Source organism: Podarcis liolepis (assembly GCF_965112155.1).
Source record: "Podarcis liolepis genome assembly, chromosome: 1".
Classification (NCBI taxonomy): Eukaryota; Metazoa; Chordata; class Lepidosauria; order Squamata; family Lacertidae; genus Podarcis; species Podarcis liolepis.
Window position 1 is genome coordinate 3,726,817 of NC_139554.1, and position 17,021 is coordinate 3,743,837.

The 17,021-nt window shown below is 48.7% G+C and overlaps 1 protein-coding gene across 4 annotated transcripts in view; it reads left to right on the forward strand.

The window, feature by feature from the left end:
- ATL1 (atlastin GTPase 1) overlaps positions 1–16,487 on the forward strand; it is a 37,865-nt gene extending 21,378 nt beyond the window's left edge. The window contains exons 8-14 of one of the 4 annotated variants that reach the window (XR_014528831.1): positions 1,185–1,323; positions 3,287–3,414; positions 4,675–4,731; positions 6,492–6,563; positions 8,414–9,817; positions 10,160–10,471; positions 10,529–10,641. Coding sequence is in view for 3 of the 4 variants with exons in the window: in XM_083515172.1 (XP_083371298.1) it covers positions 1,185–1,323; positions 3,287–3,414; positions 4,675–4,731; positions 6,492–6,563; positions 8,414–8,845; positions 12,297–12,311; positions 15,633–15,746 (957 nt within the window). In the remaining variant the exon portion in view is untranslated. Of the gene's footprint in view, positions 1–1,184; positions 1,324–3,286; positions 3,415–4,674; positions 4,732–6,491; positions 6,564–8,413; positions 9,818–10,159; positions 10,472–10,528; positions 10,642–12,296; positions 12,312–15,632 lie in introns of those variants that run through there. The other 3 variants (XM_083515172.1, XM_083515171.1, XM_083515173.1) reach the window with 3 other exon arrangements.
- Positions 16,488–17,021: the final 534 nt, after the last annotated feature.

A 17,021-nucleotide genomic window follows, 5' to 3' on the forward strand; every position in this document is an offset into this window, starting at 1 on the left:
GACACCAACCAGGATAACTTGGAGCAAAACAGCAGCCTGTAGGCTTGGCCTTTATTGAACTGTTGCAACAGGGTGTTCCCCTCACTTGCAGGAGAGAGGAAAGACCCAGAAAGATGGTGTGCAAGACCTTATAAAAACTTTTGAAATTCCCATCCTCTAGGTCAAGCCCACCCCCAGAAACATCATGCATACATTACAGAAAGGAGGGGTTGAGGGAGGAGTTGTGGTGGTAACCTGAGTGTCCTGTCACCTGGCTGGTTCCTCCTTTCCCCCTCCCCATGAGTCATTTCCAGGAGACAAAGGGGAGTTTGCAGTTTCCTGCCCCCAGAGGGAAGAGCTGACCATTGTCCTTTATTCCAGTCCGTGCTGAATCCACTCCCATATGCAAGTCCTTTGTGATCTTGATGGTCTTCTCTCTGGGATCATCAGGGTTGGCATAGCAACTGGGCAGGGCTCCTGTGGATGTGCTGGGATGGTGAAGGGATTATGGCTGACCAAGCCACCCCCCTTTGATAGTCCTTGTCATATGGAGTAAAATGAAAATGGAACAGTGCAAATCCGATGTATGGTTGATTTTTCTATGAATTTATAACAGAAGTGTGGCATATGTAGTGTGTGAGTGTGAGTGTGTGAAGTTTGTACAAACTGAATGATTGGGGTGTGGGGTTCCTGCTACAGTGGGAGAAGACGCGAAGGGGCTTCCCTGAGCCAGACGCAGCGTGCTCCAATGGGTGGCTGAGAGGAGGGGAGTGGGCTGCCCCAGAGCGGGGAAGGGAGCGTGCCCTGACTCTCCTTCCCGGACACTCAGCCTGCGGTGCCCTCCAAAATCTGGCACCCTGGCGCCCTGCGCCACTTAGGCCTATGCGTAAGACGGCCCTGCCTTTAGGCCAGGGGTGGGGAACCTTTCTATTTGGCCTGAGGCCGTTTTGGCAGCACTCCCCCACTCCAAAGGAGCAAGGCTGTCGACTGGGGAACGGACTCCCTCTGGAGGTGGTGGGCTTTCCTGCACTGGAGGTTTTCCCCAGAGGCTGGATGGCCACCGGCCAGGACTTCTTTAGCTGCGATTCCTGCTTGCAGATGGCCCTTGGGGGTCCTTTTCCAGCTCTATGATTCTATGACTTCCCAAGCCGTTGATCCCCCTCTAAAGAGCGGCCTTTCTAATCCGCCCGCCCACTTGCTCTCAGGTCTCGGGGAACCAGCATGAAGAGCTTCAGAACGTCCGGAAACACATCCATTCTTGCTTCACCAACATCTCCTGTTTCCTCTTACCTCACCCGGGCTTGAAAGTGGCCACCAACCCAAACTTCGATGGGAAACTCAAAGGTGGGTTCGTTTGCAAGTTTCCTTTCTCCGATTGCCTCCTGTGTGCCAGGTCTCTCTCCCACCTACATCCCCACCAGATCCAGGTTCCTTGCACTTTGACTCCTAATAGCTTTTGCAAACTCCTCTCTTCCCGTCAGGGCTCCTGCAAGCTTATGCCCTAAGCTGGCCTTTCCCAACCTCGTGCCTCCAGTTTTGGACTACAAGGCCATGAGGCTCCGTCCGACCTGCTGGCCTGATCCATTTCCTCATCCGTTATTTATTTTATTCAAATGTATTTGTATCCCTCCCTTCACTGTAAGACCCCAAGCTGCATCTCAAACACAATCGAAGCAACCGTTCCAGAACCGACGAGAAAAGTTAAAACATAATCAAATCCAATCCTACAATTTTTAGTAGTAACCAACCTCTCATCTGCAAGGGACGTGGGTGGCGCTGTGGGTTAAACCACAGAGCCTCTTGAGCTTGCTGATCAGAAGGTTGGCGGTTCAAATCCCCGCAACGGGGTGAGCTCCCATTGTTCAGTCCCTGCTCCTGCCAACCTAGCAGTTCAAAAGCACATCAAAATGCAAGTAGATAAATAGGTACTGCTCCGGTGGGAAGGTAAACGGTGTTTCCGTGTGCTGCTTTGGTTCGCCAGAAGCGGCTACGTCCTGCTGGCCACATGACCCGGAAGCTGTATGCCGGCTCCCTCGGCCAATAAAGCGAGATGAGCGCCGCAACCCCAGAGTCGGTCATGACTGGACCTAATGGTCAGGGGTCCCTTTACCTTTACCTTTAACCTCTCATCTATGGTAGTTCTCTGCCTGGTGCTGAAATGATGAAAGCATCAAAACCAGACATGCGCCTGTCACTTGCTATTATTATTATTATTATTATTATTATTATTATTATTTATTATATTTTACCACAAACAGATGGACAAACTAATGCATAATCTTAGAAACAATAAGAGAACCATAAGTAGCACATATTCCGTGTAAAAAAAACAAATCACAGAGATGCACTTACGTATAGCCAAGTTTTTAAGATGAGTTCATATAGCACAACCACAACGAGGCGTGCATCATCATTATATATTAAAAATAGTCATTAAATTTGTATACCACCCTTCATCCAAAGATCTCAGGGCAGTTCACAGCATAAAAATACAGAATAAATACACAAAATGGGACGAGTACTTGCATGGCTCCCCTAGCGGCTGGGGCAACCCAGTCAGATGGATGCAGTGCAAATAATAAAATTGTTGTCATTGTTAAAATAAAAAATGGAGACTAGTCTGTCTCCGTCTCCATCAAAGCCACCTGATTTGGCTTTGCCCTAGACTACACTTCTAACTAGACAATCCGATAAATAAATCAATGTTTCCTACATTAGCGAACCATGTCTTCCACATAGGAACTTTTGACAATTTCCAGGACTAGGCTATTATCCACCTGGCTGCCGATACAGTGGTACCTCGGGTTAAGTACCGTATTTTTTGCACCATAACACTCACTTTTTTCCTCCTAGAAAGTAAGGGGAAATGTCTGTGCGTGTTATGGAGGGAATGCCTACGGGTGGCATGCCTACGGATTTTGCTCCTCTAAAAACTATGTGCGTGTTATGGTCGGGTGCGTGTTATAGAGCGAAAAATACGGTACTTAATTTGTTCCGGAGGTCCGTTCTTAACCTGAAACTGTTCTTAACCTGAAGCACCACTTTAGCTAATGGGGCCTCCTGCTGCCGCCACACCGCCGGAGCACGATTTCTGTTCTCATCTTGAAGCAAAGTTCTTAACCCGAGGTATTATTTCTGGCTTAGTGGAGTCTGTAACCTGAAGCGTATGTAACCCGAGGTATCACTGTAGTAACATAAGCACTAGATTCTTTATAAGCAGTAGGACTGACGTCATTCTCCAAAGCGTTTGACATCATCTGCTTGCTTGCGAGGACTGCTTTTTCCACTGACTCGCCTTCCCCCACAGAAATAGACGACGACTTCATCAAGAACCTGAAGGTGCTCATCCCTTGGCTGCTCAGCCCCAAGAGCCTGGACGTCAAGGAGATCAATGGCAACCAGATCACCTGCCGAGGCCTGGTGGAATATTTCAAGGTGAGACTCAAGCTGTCAGGAGGCGGACTCAGGAACTCCATTCTTGCTGGGCCGTCTTGGGCAGGATGCCTCCTTCCTCTTCGGCCTCATGAAGAGGGCGTCCTTTGTAAAAAGCTCAAGGGCAGGGCCTTTTTCTTCGTAGCACCTGTGTTGGGAGGTCATACAGCAGCGGGTGGGTAACCTTCTGCCCTCCAATGGGAGTTGGACTCCAACTCCCATCAGCCCCTGCCAGCATGGCCAGTTGTCAGGGATGATGGGAATTGTAGTCTAGCACCCCTGGACCTTCGTGGCTTAGAAGAGCTTAAATGTCAAAGCCAGCACCTGAAGGTGAACATATAATAATAATAATAATAATAATAATAATAATAATAATAATATTTATACCCCCGCCCATCTGGTTGGGTTTCCCCAGCCACTCTGGGCGGCTTCCAACAGAATATTAAAATACAATAGTCTATTAAACATTAAAAGCTTCCCTAAACAGGGCTGCCTTCAGATGTCTCCTAAAAGTCTGGTAGTTGCTTATCTCTTTGACATCTGGTGGGAGGGTGTTCCACAGGGCGGACGCCACTACCGAGAAGGCCCTCTGCCTGGTTCCCTGTAACTTGGCTTCTCGCAGTGAGGGAACCACCAGAAGGCCCCTCGGTGCTGGACCTCAGTGTCCGGGCTGGACGATGGGGGTGGAGATGCTCCTTCAGGGATACTGGACTGAGGCCGTTTAGGGCTTTAAAGGTCAGCACCAACACTTTGAATTGTGCTCGAAAACGTACTGGGAGCCAGTGTAGGTCTTTCAAGACCGGTGTTATGTGGTCTCAGCGGCCGCTCCCAGTCACCAGTCTAGCTGCCGCATTCTGGATTAGTTGTAGTTTCCGGGTCACCTTCAAAGGTAGCCCCATGTAGAGCGCATGGCAGTAGTCCAAGCGGGAGATAAGCAGAGCATGCACCACTCTGGCAAGACAGTCCACGGGAAGGGAGGGTCTCAGCCTGCATTGAGGATGGAGCTGGTAGACAGCTGCCCTGGACACAGAATTGACCTTCACCTCCATGGACAGCTGTGAGTCCAGAAGCATACAGGAAGGCACTGCAGCCAGCAAGCCAGGACTGCAGTCGTATGAGCCTCGTGGTCCTCACAAGCTGGTAGCCTTGCAGGTCAGCCAGTTGGAGCTTCCTGTTTTCCTGAGTTTTTACAGACCTTTGTGGACTTTTCTGTGCATGCATAAACTCAGCCTGTCCTGTCTTCTTGTCTTGTCTTCTTCCCAGGCCTATATAAAGATCTACCAAGGAGAGGAGTTGCCTCACCCCAAATCGATGCTGCAGGTAAGTCGCACGGCACTGATTACAGTTATTAAACAAACTGAGGTGTATTTATTTTTACTCACATTGCACGACTTGGATTGTTCTCTCCACAGTGGGTTGGGGTCCTGACTGGTGGGGTTGGTTGGGGTTTTTTATAGGTGCCATCTGCAACACACAACTAATGCAATAGCTGTGCACTAGAGACGCGGATGGCGCTGTGGGTTAAACCACAGAGCCTAGGACTTCCTGATCAGAAGGTCGGCGGTTCGAATCCCTGCGACGGGTGAGCTCCTGTTGCTCGGTCCCTGCTCTGCCAACCTAGCAGTTCGAAAGCACATCAAAGTGCAAGTAGATAAATAGGTACCACTCCGGCGGGAAGGTAAGCGGCGTTTCCGTGCGCTGCTCTGGTTTGCCAGAAGCGGCTTAGTCATGCTGGCCACATGACCCGGAAGCTGTACGCCGGCTCCCTCGGCCAGTAAAGCGAGATGAGCGCCGCAACCCCAGAGTCAGTCATGACTGGACCTAATGGTGCGGGGTCCCTTTGCCTTTACCTAGAGATGCATTTGTGCTAAATGGTCCACATGTCATCCTGTTGTAAGCCAAAAACAGCTTCTCTTCCGAGTTACGCCAATGAAACTCAGAGACAAGAGGAGTTAGGAGTCCATTGTTGTTTATTGCAAAGCAATAGGTTACAGTCAAATCTTTTCGCAAAACTGCAACCCCGCCCAAGGGTCCGGGCAGGGGTATTTATAAGTTTCAAACAAAGCATTTCAATTTCCACCAATCATATACATCATTACCTCATTTCATGTTTAATACACATGCACAATAAGCATTGCTGACTAAGTTTTGATATTCACTGTGATCAGGTACATTGTGTTAGTGTGCATGTTGGGAACCCGTCTTACGTGTAGCCATTTGCACCATGTTTATGAAGTGTATTTTCGTGATTTACGTATTAACTGTCCTTCTGTCCTAGTGGGGGACGGCGACTTGCAAAATCACCAGTTTCTTAAAGCAGCAGGTTACCATAACTTCTCTGTTAGAAGCACATTCAAGGATTTATAGGGGTTCACACTATCACATTCATTATGGCCCTTTGGGCCACTTCCACAATCCCACTTTCTTCATTGTTTTGCAGTGTTTCCCCGGGCTTCATTGCTCCAGGGTGTGTGTGTGTGTGCGCATGCTAGAGTGCTGCAGCAGTGCAACAAAAACAAAAAACAAAAACAGAAGTGGGGCAAGAAATAAACTGGGACATTTGAGCTATGCCAAGTTACAGGATTTCAGCAGAAAGCTACAGAATGTGAATGGATTGGAAACATAGCGTAACGTCTTCCAGGCATAGTGTTGTAATTGCTCTGATGCCACTGTGAGCACAACTGATTGTGGATGCGCAATGGAAAAGGTGTTTGGAGGAGGCCTTAAAGATGCTCCTCCCCACTCCCTCTCCTTGGTGTGTTTTTTCCCTTGGGCTCAGTGACCCTTTTCCCTCTTCCTGGTGGTGTCAGTGTGGTGTAGTGGTTAAGAGCGGTAGTCTCGTAATCTGGTGAACAGGGTTCGCATCTCCACTTCTCCACATACAGCTGCTGGGTGACCTTGGGTTAGTCACACTTCTTTGAAGTCTCTCAGCCTCACTTTGTTGTGGGGGAGGAAGGGAAAGGGGAATGTTAGCCGCTTTGAGACTCCTTCGGGTAGTGATAAAGCGGGATATCAAATCCAAACTCTTCTTCTTCTTCTTCTGGTTCCCTCTTCTGATCTTTCCTCCTGATCCCTTGCAGGCCACGGCAGAAGCAAACAACCTTGCAGCTGTTGCCACGGCTAAAGACACTTACAACAAAAGAATGGAAGAGGTAAGCCTGATGCTGCGTCCTCCACCAAGGAGCGTGGCCCATCCACGATTCCACTAGGCCCCCTTTGGGCTGCAGGAAAGCCCTCTCTGTGAAAGAACTGGGTGAGATTCAGCGGGCAGAGAGTTCAAATTGTGCGACAGGATGGCCCAACTCCATTCTGGGTGGGGTTTTACTCCATGGAAGGAGCAGGCCATAAGAGTCATAAAATCACAGAACTGGAAGGGGCTCCTGGGGGACATCTAGTCCAGCCCCCCGCAATGCAGGAATCTCAGCTAAAGCATCCATGACAGATGGCCATCCAGCCTCTGCTTAAAAGCCTCCAATGGTTGAGAGCCCACCACCTCCTGAAGGAGTCCGTTCCACTGTCCAGCAGCTCTTACCCCAGCTTTTAAGGTCCTCAACTGGAGAGCACTCCTTGTTCCTTTCTTTTTACTACGATACGATAATCTTTATTGTCGTTGTCCCATACAGAACAACAAAATTGAAAAAAATCTACACCAGACCTTCAAAAACCAACAAGCCTGCTATCCCAGCCTGGTTAACCCCCTAAAAATTCTGATACCCCATAATTAAATACAATATACTCCCACAGAGACTACCTTATGCTGCGTTTAAAACCAAAATTGCATTTGCATAGAAACTGTTTCTCAGGCGGCTAGTCCTGGCCTTTATAACCCTGTACCTTCTTCCAGAAGGCAGAAGCTGAAAGAGATCATTTCCGGGGTGCGCACTATCCTGTGCTATCTCTGCAGCTTTCTCATGGCACCTGGCAGCATAGATTTGATCCAAGGTGGGAAGAGTGCACCCAATTATTCTCTCCACAGTCTCTACAACCCTGGACAGCATTGTTTTTTCCCTGGCCGTGCAGCTCCCAAACCACACACACAGACCATAAATTAATACACTCTCAACAGTACAATGGTAAAATGCCATCAACAGGTCCTTTGAGAGATTATTTTTCCGGAGGATTCTCAGAGACCCACTAGAGACCCAAGTGAGATTTCTTAGGGGTGCTGCAGCCATTTCTAGACGGGGGCAGCCTGACCACAGTGATCTATGCATGGGTAGCCCTGACCCTTGAATACTGCAATGCCCCTTATGTGGGGATGCCCTCTTTTCATAGCCCGGATGCTGCAACGACTGCAGAATGCCTGCTATGCTGCAAGCTGGGTCCCTGATGAAGGGCAACTGAACCTCAAGGCACAGGTGGACTTTGGTCTTTCAGATTTCAGCAGCGCCCCATGCGAGGCCAAAGTTCAGTGTGTGTCCCTGCATCTCGCCTTCTGTTCTGCTCAATTCACTACATCAATGGGTCCTAACTGGTGGTCCCAAGCGTTAGTGTCACCATATCAAAATTTTCAGATTTGGGGGTCTATGGTTGCAGGGAACCAGGCAGAGGGCCTTCTAGGTAGTGGCACCCTCCCTGTGGAACAGATGTCAAGAAAGTAAACAGCTATCTGACTTTTAGAAGACATCTGAAGGCCGCCCTGTTTAGGGAAGTTTTTAATGTTTGATGTTTTATCGTGTTTTTTAATATTCTGTTGGGAGCTGCCCAGAGTGGCTGGGGAAACCCAGCTAGATGGGCGGGGTATGTTATATTAGTATTATTGAGGTGCAGCTTAAGGAATCGGGCGATCCTTTAGATCACCGGTTCTCAACCTGTGGGTCCCCAGATGTTATTGGACTACAACTCCCATCACCCCCGAGCTCTGGCCTTGCTAGCTAGGGGTGATGGGAGTTGTAGTTCAACAACACCTGGCGACCCACAGGTTGAGAAAGGCTGCTTTAGATATTTGGGGCCCCTGTAGCTCAGGGCCTTGTGAATTAATGCAGAAACCGTGAACCTGCAGGTGTGTGGAGGCGACAAGCCCTTCCTGGCGCCCAGCGACCTCCAGAGCAAACACCTGGAGCTGAAGGAGGAGGCGGTGCGGCAGTTCCGGTCCGTGAAGAAGATGGGGGGCGAGGAGTTCAGCCGCCGCTACCTCCAGCAGCTGGAAGCCGAGATCGACGAGCTCTACGTCCAGTACATCAAGCACAACGACAGCAAGAACATCTTCCATGCTGCCCGCACACCCGCCACGCTCTTTGTGGTCATCTTCATCACCTACGTCATTGCCGGGGTGACCGGCTTCATCGGCTTGGACATCATAGCCAGCCTGTGCAATATGATCATGGGCCTGACCCTGATCACCCTCTGCACCTGGGCCTACATTAGGTACTCAGGGGAGTACAGGGAGCTGGGAGCCGTCATAGACCAAGTGGCCGCAGCGCTCTGGGACCAGGTGAGCAGATGTCAGGCGTCAGAGTATCCAACCCCCCCCCCCACGGTACGTTGCCAGGAGTGGACAAGACAGGAGAGGTCTTACCAATTGCTTTTTATTCAATAGTCACAGAGAGAGGCTTAGAAATGCAGCCTCAATGGTGTTGCTCCAAGTGTAGCCCCACTCCCTGCGTCCCTCCCACTTCTCATGAGTCATTGCTACGGTGCTGAAAAGCACCTTTTGCCTCTGAGCCCTCTGCTCTCCTACTTTCAAGGCACGCCGTGTTTTGGGAGAGCAGGGGGTCTGGAATGCTTTCTAAAGACACTGAGTCCATCAGCTGTTTCTCCCCTGGTGCTTCTTGTTCTTCCTCCTCTTCCGTTATTTCCCAGCTCCCCCCCCATCTGCCTTTGAGCTGTAACCTCCTTCAAACCCGCTGTAATTCTGAACTGTCTCCTTCTTCTCTGGAAGGTTCAGGCTGGGGAGGCCATCTCCACCATTCCTCCTTGCCCAGTCCCTGACAGCACAACAGGCTGCCCCTGGCCAGCAACTGGCAGCCTTGGGCACTTCCAGGCTGCCTGTTTCCAGGGGGGATTCAGTCACACACCAAAAAATTCAGCTTCCACATTTATAGCTGGCTAGAGAGAAGTGCCCGGCGTTGCGTGCGAAGACTAAGAAACCAAAATAAGTCGGTGCATTTTTAAAATCAGCGCAGTTTTACATGGTTCTCTCTGCCATCTTTATTCCTGACGGAATCCAAATATAGGCCGAGACCTGCTCCTTCATCTTGGCGACTGTCCCGCCAAATGGGGCGACGGTATCTTCAGAGGTTTGGTCCGCCATCTACCTTCAGAATGGCATCTTAAGGGCATTCAAACGTAGACGAAAGCCTCCTGCTCCATCTTGGGCGCTGCCATGCCAGGTTGGGCAACGGTGTCCCAAGAGGTGTGGGAATGCATAGAGGACAGCTGTACAGACAGGCAATAATATACAGTGGTGCCTCGCAAGACGAAAAGAATCCGTTCTGTGATTCTCTTCGTCTAGCGGTTTTTTCGTCTTGCGAAGCAAGCCCATTGACGGATTAGCGGATTAGCGCTATTAGCGGCTTTTAGCGGCTTATCTGCTGATCGGATCAGCTGATAAGCGGCTTAGCGGCTTAGAAAAACGGGGGGGGGGGGAGGGAAAAAACCCCGCAGGAACTCGCAAGACATTGTCGTCTCGCGAAGCAAGCCCATAGGAGAGTCTTTTTGCGAAGCACCTCCAAAACGGAAAACTCTTTCGTCTAGCAAGTTTTCCGTCTTGCGAGGCATTCGTCTTGCGGGGCACCACTGTAAATAGTAGATTGGGGGGAGTCTTGCTTAACAAACCTGCTTCCCCCAAAAGATTGGGGGGGGGGTTGCAGGAAGGAAGGTAATGGGGAAATACTCTGGAATGCGTTGGGGTAATGCTTGCTGTGATGAAACGCTGTCTAACAGATCTGTGCAAACAGATCAGAATAATTGCTTGTTGAATAGCCAACGTTGTCCAATCTCCCTGCTCAATAAATGGTTCATCTGGAAGCCCCCCGTGGGGTTAGGAGGAGGGAGGGAGATAGGTTTAAGTACAAGGGGAAAACTCAGCTTTGACGGGTGAGGGCAGAGGCCGACCAAAGTATGAATGGTGAAGAGTGAGGGGACAGAGAAATTTTAGAGCATCAGAGTCATCCAGTGAACCTTATTTACTAGGATGTCCCCAAGGAGGTTGCACTTCTAAAATGGGGAATCAGTTTATCTGCATGGGAGGCTGGGATGGTTGCCAGGAGTGTGGCTTTAAAAAAGGACCAGGCAAATCCATGGAGGAGGAGCTGCCTGCCAGCGGCTGGTGGTAGTCAATACTCATCGCCAACAGAAGGACCGTAGCTCAGCGCTGGGCACATGCTTTGAATGCAGAAGGCCCCGATTCAGTGTCTGGCATCTCCAGGGGGCACTGGGTGAAACTCCAGTCTGAAAAGTTGGAGAGCTGCTATTGGTCAGGGGCACATCATTTGCATGCAGAAGGTCTCATGTTTGTTAAAGGCTTCTAAAACGCTTTTCAGTTCAGACACCAAGAGCGGTTCAGTTGCTCATGTGCTTTTGGTCATGACTCCTGAAAAGGTGGGGTATAAATTAGAACTGGAATAATAAATGCCTCCCCACCACTTTCCATTTCCACAGGACCATTCTGCTCCTGTGAAAGTTGGTGGGGAGATATTTTGAAAATTTGGAGGGTGGGGAGCAAATTTCTAAGCATTTTCATCTTAGGCTTAAGTCAGAGGTGACCAAGAGATTCTTTGCCCCCCTTTAAAAGCCACACCAACTCTGTCTGTGTTCCTGGAGAAAACGTTTTGCAATGGTAGAACACAGTCTCCGGGGTTATTATTGATATCGTGTGTGGGAGGGTTATCCCTCTCCTCATTAAAAAAAAGTAGTACAGTGGTGCCCCGCAAGACGTATGCCTCGCAAGATGAAAAACTCACTAGACGAAAGGGTTTTGCGTTTTTTGAGCTGCTTCGCAAGACGAATTTCCCTATGGGCTTGCTTTGCAAGACGGAAACGTCTTGCAAGTTTGCTTCCTTTTTCTTAACACCGCTAATACAGTTGTGACTTGACTTTGAGGAGCAACTCATAGAACGCAGTGTGGTAGCCTTTTTTGAGGTTTTTGAAGACTTTGGTGATTTTTGAACCTTTTCCAAAACTTTCCCGACACCGTGCTTCGCAAGACGAAAAATTCACTAGACGAAAAAACTCGCGGAACGAATTAATTTTGTCTTGCGAGGCACCACTGTAGTTCTCAACCACATTGTATTTATGCCTAAGATAAAATGAACTTTTAGAAAGAAGCCTGACCACCAACGCCTGCTGCAAAATTAATGCCAACAAAACTTTGCCCAGAACTAATATAAGTATTTATAACATCTGTGTATATTTGACAAATTGTTGTCTCCCGACTTTCCTGACAGTTGAAGCATCAGATGTCCGAAAGCGGAATCACCATGACAGTCTATAGCGACCACAAAAAAATATCCCAAACAAGAATGAATAAAAGTAAACCTCCAGTGAAAAAGGTGGCAGAATTTGTGCCAGGAGGCCCATTTTCAGCAGTCAGCCATTCCCCAACCCTGGTGCCCTTCTGCGTGGTATGGACTACAACTCCCATCATCCCAGGCAGCACAACTGTGCTTCCAGCAGCTACAGCATCATACAGCTGTGCTGGCTGTGACTGATGGGAGTTGTAGTCCGAACCCTGTCCAGAAGGCACAGGGCTGGATGAAGGCTGTGCAACTTGGTCTGATGGCATGACTCTTTACAAGGGTTCAGATAGCAGGGAGGGGGTGGAGGAAGGGGTGTCAAAATTTTCCGCCAGGGTGCCCTTAAGCGGACAGAGGTCTAGAGGAGACTGCACATGTCTTCTTTCTCTCACCTTGTGTTTTTTCCCCCTTCAACTGCCTTACCTGCAGGGAAATACGAATGAGGTAAGCCCATTACTCTTTATGTAGCAGCAGCTGCCTTTCTGGCAGTGTCCGTCTGTGTGTGCAAACTGTGCTATATTTGGGGTGCTTAAATGCTTCAACTTCCTGCCTCCTTTGTCCAAGTGGGGAAGGAAAGGCAGGCTGGCTTGCTTTGCTTCTGGACTTTCTGGCTTGCAAGACGCGCCTCCTGCACAATTTTTGGCCCAGGGCGTTGATTGCACAGCCCCATCGTGCATCTCCTGCGAGATGTCCAGGGCTTGACAGCCTCCCTTCTCGCTTCCTGCAATTCTAGGCAGGCCTTGGGTAAGGGCCATAGCTCGGTGGTAGAGGCTCTGCTTGCATGCAAAAGGCCCCAGGTTCCCAGTTCCCAGGTAAAGCTGAGGTTTGCCTCCTGTCTGAAAGCCTGGAGAGCCACTTTGACAGTGCTCTGACTCTGTATATAAGCAAGCGTCCTATGATCCTTCAGCAGCATTGAACAAGCTTCTGGCTGGCCTGATCCTGGAGGGCTCAAGTTCTCTGGTGGGCTCAACGTTGAATGGGAACTGCTGTTCCCAGGTAGTGGTAGCTGAAACCAAGCTGAAATTGTGTATTGGAGGCAGCGATGCTTATGAATGTTGGAAGCCACAGGAGGGGAGAACTGCTTGCCGGAAGAGGCCTTTGATTGGCCACTGTGAGTACAAGATGCTGGACTTGGTGGGCTATTGGCCTGATCCAGCAAGCCCTTCCCATGTTGAACAGCTCGAACAGCTCTTACTGTCAGGAAGTTCTTCCTAATGTTTAGGTGGAATCTTCTTTCTTGTAGTTTGGATCCATTGCTCCGTGTCCGCTTCTCGGGAGCAGCAGAAAACAACCTTTCTCCCTCCTCTAGGTGACATCCTTTTATATATTTGAACATGGCTATCATATCACCCCTTAACCTCCTCTTCTCCAGGCTAAACATGCCCAGCTCCCTTAGCCGTTCCTCATAAGGCATCGTTTCCAGGCCTTGGACCATTTTGGTTGCCCTCCTCTGGACACGTTCCAGTTTGTCAGTGTCCTTCTTGAATTGTGTTGCCCAGAACTGGACACAGTACTCCAGGTGAGGTCTGACCAGAGCAGAATACAGTGGCACTATTACTTCCCTTGATCTAGATGCTATACTCCTATTGATGCAGCCGAGAATTGCACTGGCTTTTTTAGCTGCCGCGTCACACTGTTGGCTCATGTCAAGCTGTGGTCAACCAAGACTCCTAGATCCTTTTCACATGTACTGCTCTCAAGCCAGGTGTCCCCCACCTTGTATTTGTGCCTCTCATTTTTTCTGCCCAAGTGCAATACTTTACATTTCTCCCTGTTAAAATTCATCATTTGTTTTTGCCCAGTTCTCTAATCTGCCAAGGTCGTTTTGATGTTAACCCTAAGTTTGCATGGTGCCTTCTAGCAGTAGCAGCTGGAACTGTGCTGGCTGGGACTGATGGGAGATGTAGTCCAAATTATTAGGAGGGCACCAGGTCTGGAAAGGCTACTCTAGTTGCTTTTGGTAGTTAGCAAGTTTCTAGCAATCATTTAGACGCTGTTGCAGAAAACCCCAGAAAAATGTGACAACCGGGGACATTGCAGGAGGACCGAGGAACAACTTTTAAGAATAAAAGTTCACATTAAGGACACTCCAGCTCTTTTTTCTGCCTTTGGGATTCGCTGATAGATGCAATTATGCACCACAGTTAAGAGGTTGCTTGTTTGCTAACCCTGACGGCAGTGGGCCATGTCGCTTCAGTCAGGGTGAAATCATTCCTTTCTTAGCCTAGGCTCAACTACGAGTACAGCCAGGTTTGCACTGCCTGATTTCAGGGCTGTCGCACTGGAGTTGAAATCCAAAAATCCACGCTTGCCGAGTGTGCTTTGTGTGAGATGGTGGCTTTTTGCGGGACTGAACCCCGGCTGCGACTGGGGAAGCTTGCCGTGCAAAAACAGCATTTCTGTTTTCACAGAAATGAGAATTGTGACACAGAATATCAGGTGTCTGATCCATAGACTTGGCCTCGATCCTAAACTGCAGCAGGTTCTCTCTCCCTCCTGCCACACCTGTGGTGTTAGGCTGGCATGTTCTGTGCCTGCCTTTAGCTGAAGGGAAACCGCTGTCTTCCTTGGTGCATTCTGCCCAAGCTGTTGAGAAGAGGAGCCCACCTAGAAATACAGTGACAGCTAGACATCCTGTGGATCACGCGATCATGGCAGTCGGGAGCTCTTTCGTATGAAAGAGCCCCAGCGCTTTGAAGTTGGGGAAGAAGAGAAGCCCACCTAGAAATACAGTGACAGCTAGACATCCTGTGGATCACGCGATCATGGCAGTCGGGAGCTCTTTCGTATGAAAGAGCCCCAGCGCTTTGAAGTTGGGGAAGAGGAGAAGCCCACCTAGAATTACAGTGACAGCTGGGAGACCATGCAGAGGCAGGAATAAGCTCTAGTAGCTTAAACCTAGCCCACTGTGATGGTCTGTGTCATGGGAAATAGGCATCAGGATGCTGGAGCTCTAATCTAACAGGTTCCACGCCGTAGCTGAAAATATTAAGTGAGTTATAACCCAAACTCAAATAAGGACAGAATTCTGAAGCTACCAGAAGTTACGCAGATTATATAATTGATTGGTTTGCTTTGCCCTCTTTATGTTGCACTTTTTCATGTTTTTATAGGGACGCGGGTGGCGTTGTGGTCTAAACCACAGAGCCTAGGGCTTGCCGATCAGAAGGTCAGCAGTTTGAATCCCCACGACAGGGTGAGCTCCTGTTGCTCGGTCCCTGCTCCTGCCAACCCAGCAGTTCGAAAGCACATCAAAGTGCAAGTAGATAAATAGGTACCGCTCCGGCGGGAAGGTAAACGGCGTTTCCGTGCGCTGCTCTGGTTCGCCAGAAGCGGCTTAGTCCTGCTGGCCACATGACCCGGAAGCTGTACGCGTGCTCCCTCGGCCAATAAAGCAAGATGAGCACTGCAACCCCAGAGTCGGCCACGACTGGACGTAATGGTCAGGGGTCCCTTTACCTCATGTTTTGCATTAATTATTTTGCTTCTGCCAGCAATAGGAAGAGCAAGGTTGCAGGGACCAAGCAAACCGGCATCCCTGGCCATTGGCAATATTATCTGGCCACACACAAACACTAAAGCATATATATGCAGACTTGAAACTATATTTTTTAAAAAAGGAGAGCTGAATTCTGCTACCAGTGCCAAGAGCATAGGACTTTTTGGCACTTTTGCAGAATCGAGGTGCACCTCCAGAGCTTTGAATGCATCTTTTAAAACATACCCCCCTCCTTTCCACTAACCTTTCTGTGCTTTTGTGTGCAGGCTTTGTACAAACTTTACAGTGCAGCTGCCACACACAGACATTTGTATCACCACGCTTTCCCCACGGCGCAGAAGGCTGAGCCCACCGAAGGCACGGAAAAGAAGACAATGTAAACCCAGCTGTTTTCCACACGAGGTGCATGAAAACACATCATTAAAACATGTTAATCATTTTGCATCCATGTACGAGACTCTGCCACTCCGTGAAACGAAGACAGAGGAAAACAGATAGCTCATTCACTTGTACCAATGGCTTAAGTGTGGCTGCTTTAATTTGGACAATCCCCTGCTTGAAGGGGGAATGAGTCAGCATGACTTTCGTTTTCTTAAAACGTAATTTTGCTGCAGATACATTACTGGTTTGGTTCTCCAGAACACTTGGCCCTGGCCCAGGACTTTTCAAGACTGAGGTTTGGAGCCAGAGAAGGCAGTGGTTGCTACCTTCCTTTTGCAATCGTGGCCTCCTGCCATCCCCGAGTACGCATTCATAGCCTCCTCTGGATCCAAGCTCCCATGCCATTAATCCAACGGCCAGTATTCTGAAAAGGAATGTGGCTCTTATTCAGGAGGCACCATGTCACACTCACATATTTAAATTTGTACTCAAGAGGTTTTTATTTAACACCATTCCCTTCATGCAACTGTGAATGATAATTTATTCACTTTAAGACTGCCTTCTCAGAAGCTACAAAGAATATTTCTTTTGCTATGGTATGTTAAAAGAGATGGGAAGTATTTTTTTTTTGTACATGTATTTGAGAGTTTCACTGTATATATTTTTGTTTAGTGCATAAAGAGTGTATCAAGTTTTTATTATTTAATTGTCAATTAAAAGTTTGGTTCCTAAGACAATTACCTCATTTGTCCCTAATTCATTATCACCTACTCCCAACTGAACGCCGTCTCCTTCCCACTACATGCTAAGCACCGGATGGACATGATCCTGTCACCTTTTGCATCTTTCAGAGCTTCCTTCAGCATCAGGAGAAAGCACCTGTATGTATATGCAATAGACCCTTCAGCCGGAGCAAAAAGTATTTTGAACCACCTGTACTAAAACAAACAGGTTCCAGCTTTGAATAGCTATTACATATTACAAGCTGCTTTTTAAAAGAAGTTTTGGAGTCCAGAGTTTAAGAAATGCAAACCTAAAATCCGCTTGACATACAGTGGTACCTCGGGTTACAGACTCCGCTAACCCAGAAATAGTACCTCACGTTAAGAACTTTGCTTCAGGATGAGAACAGAAATTGTGGCGTGGCGGCAGCGGGAGGCCCCATTAGCTAAAGTATCTCAGGTTAAGAACAATTAAGAACAGACCTCCGGAACGAATTAAGTTCTTAACCCGAGGTACCACTGTATTTGGAGCAGGGTCCTCAATTCTTCAGT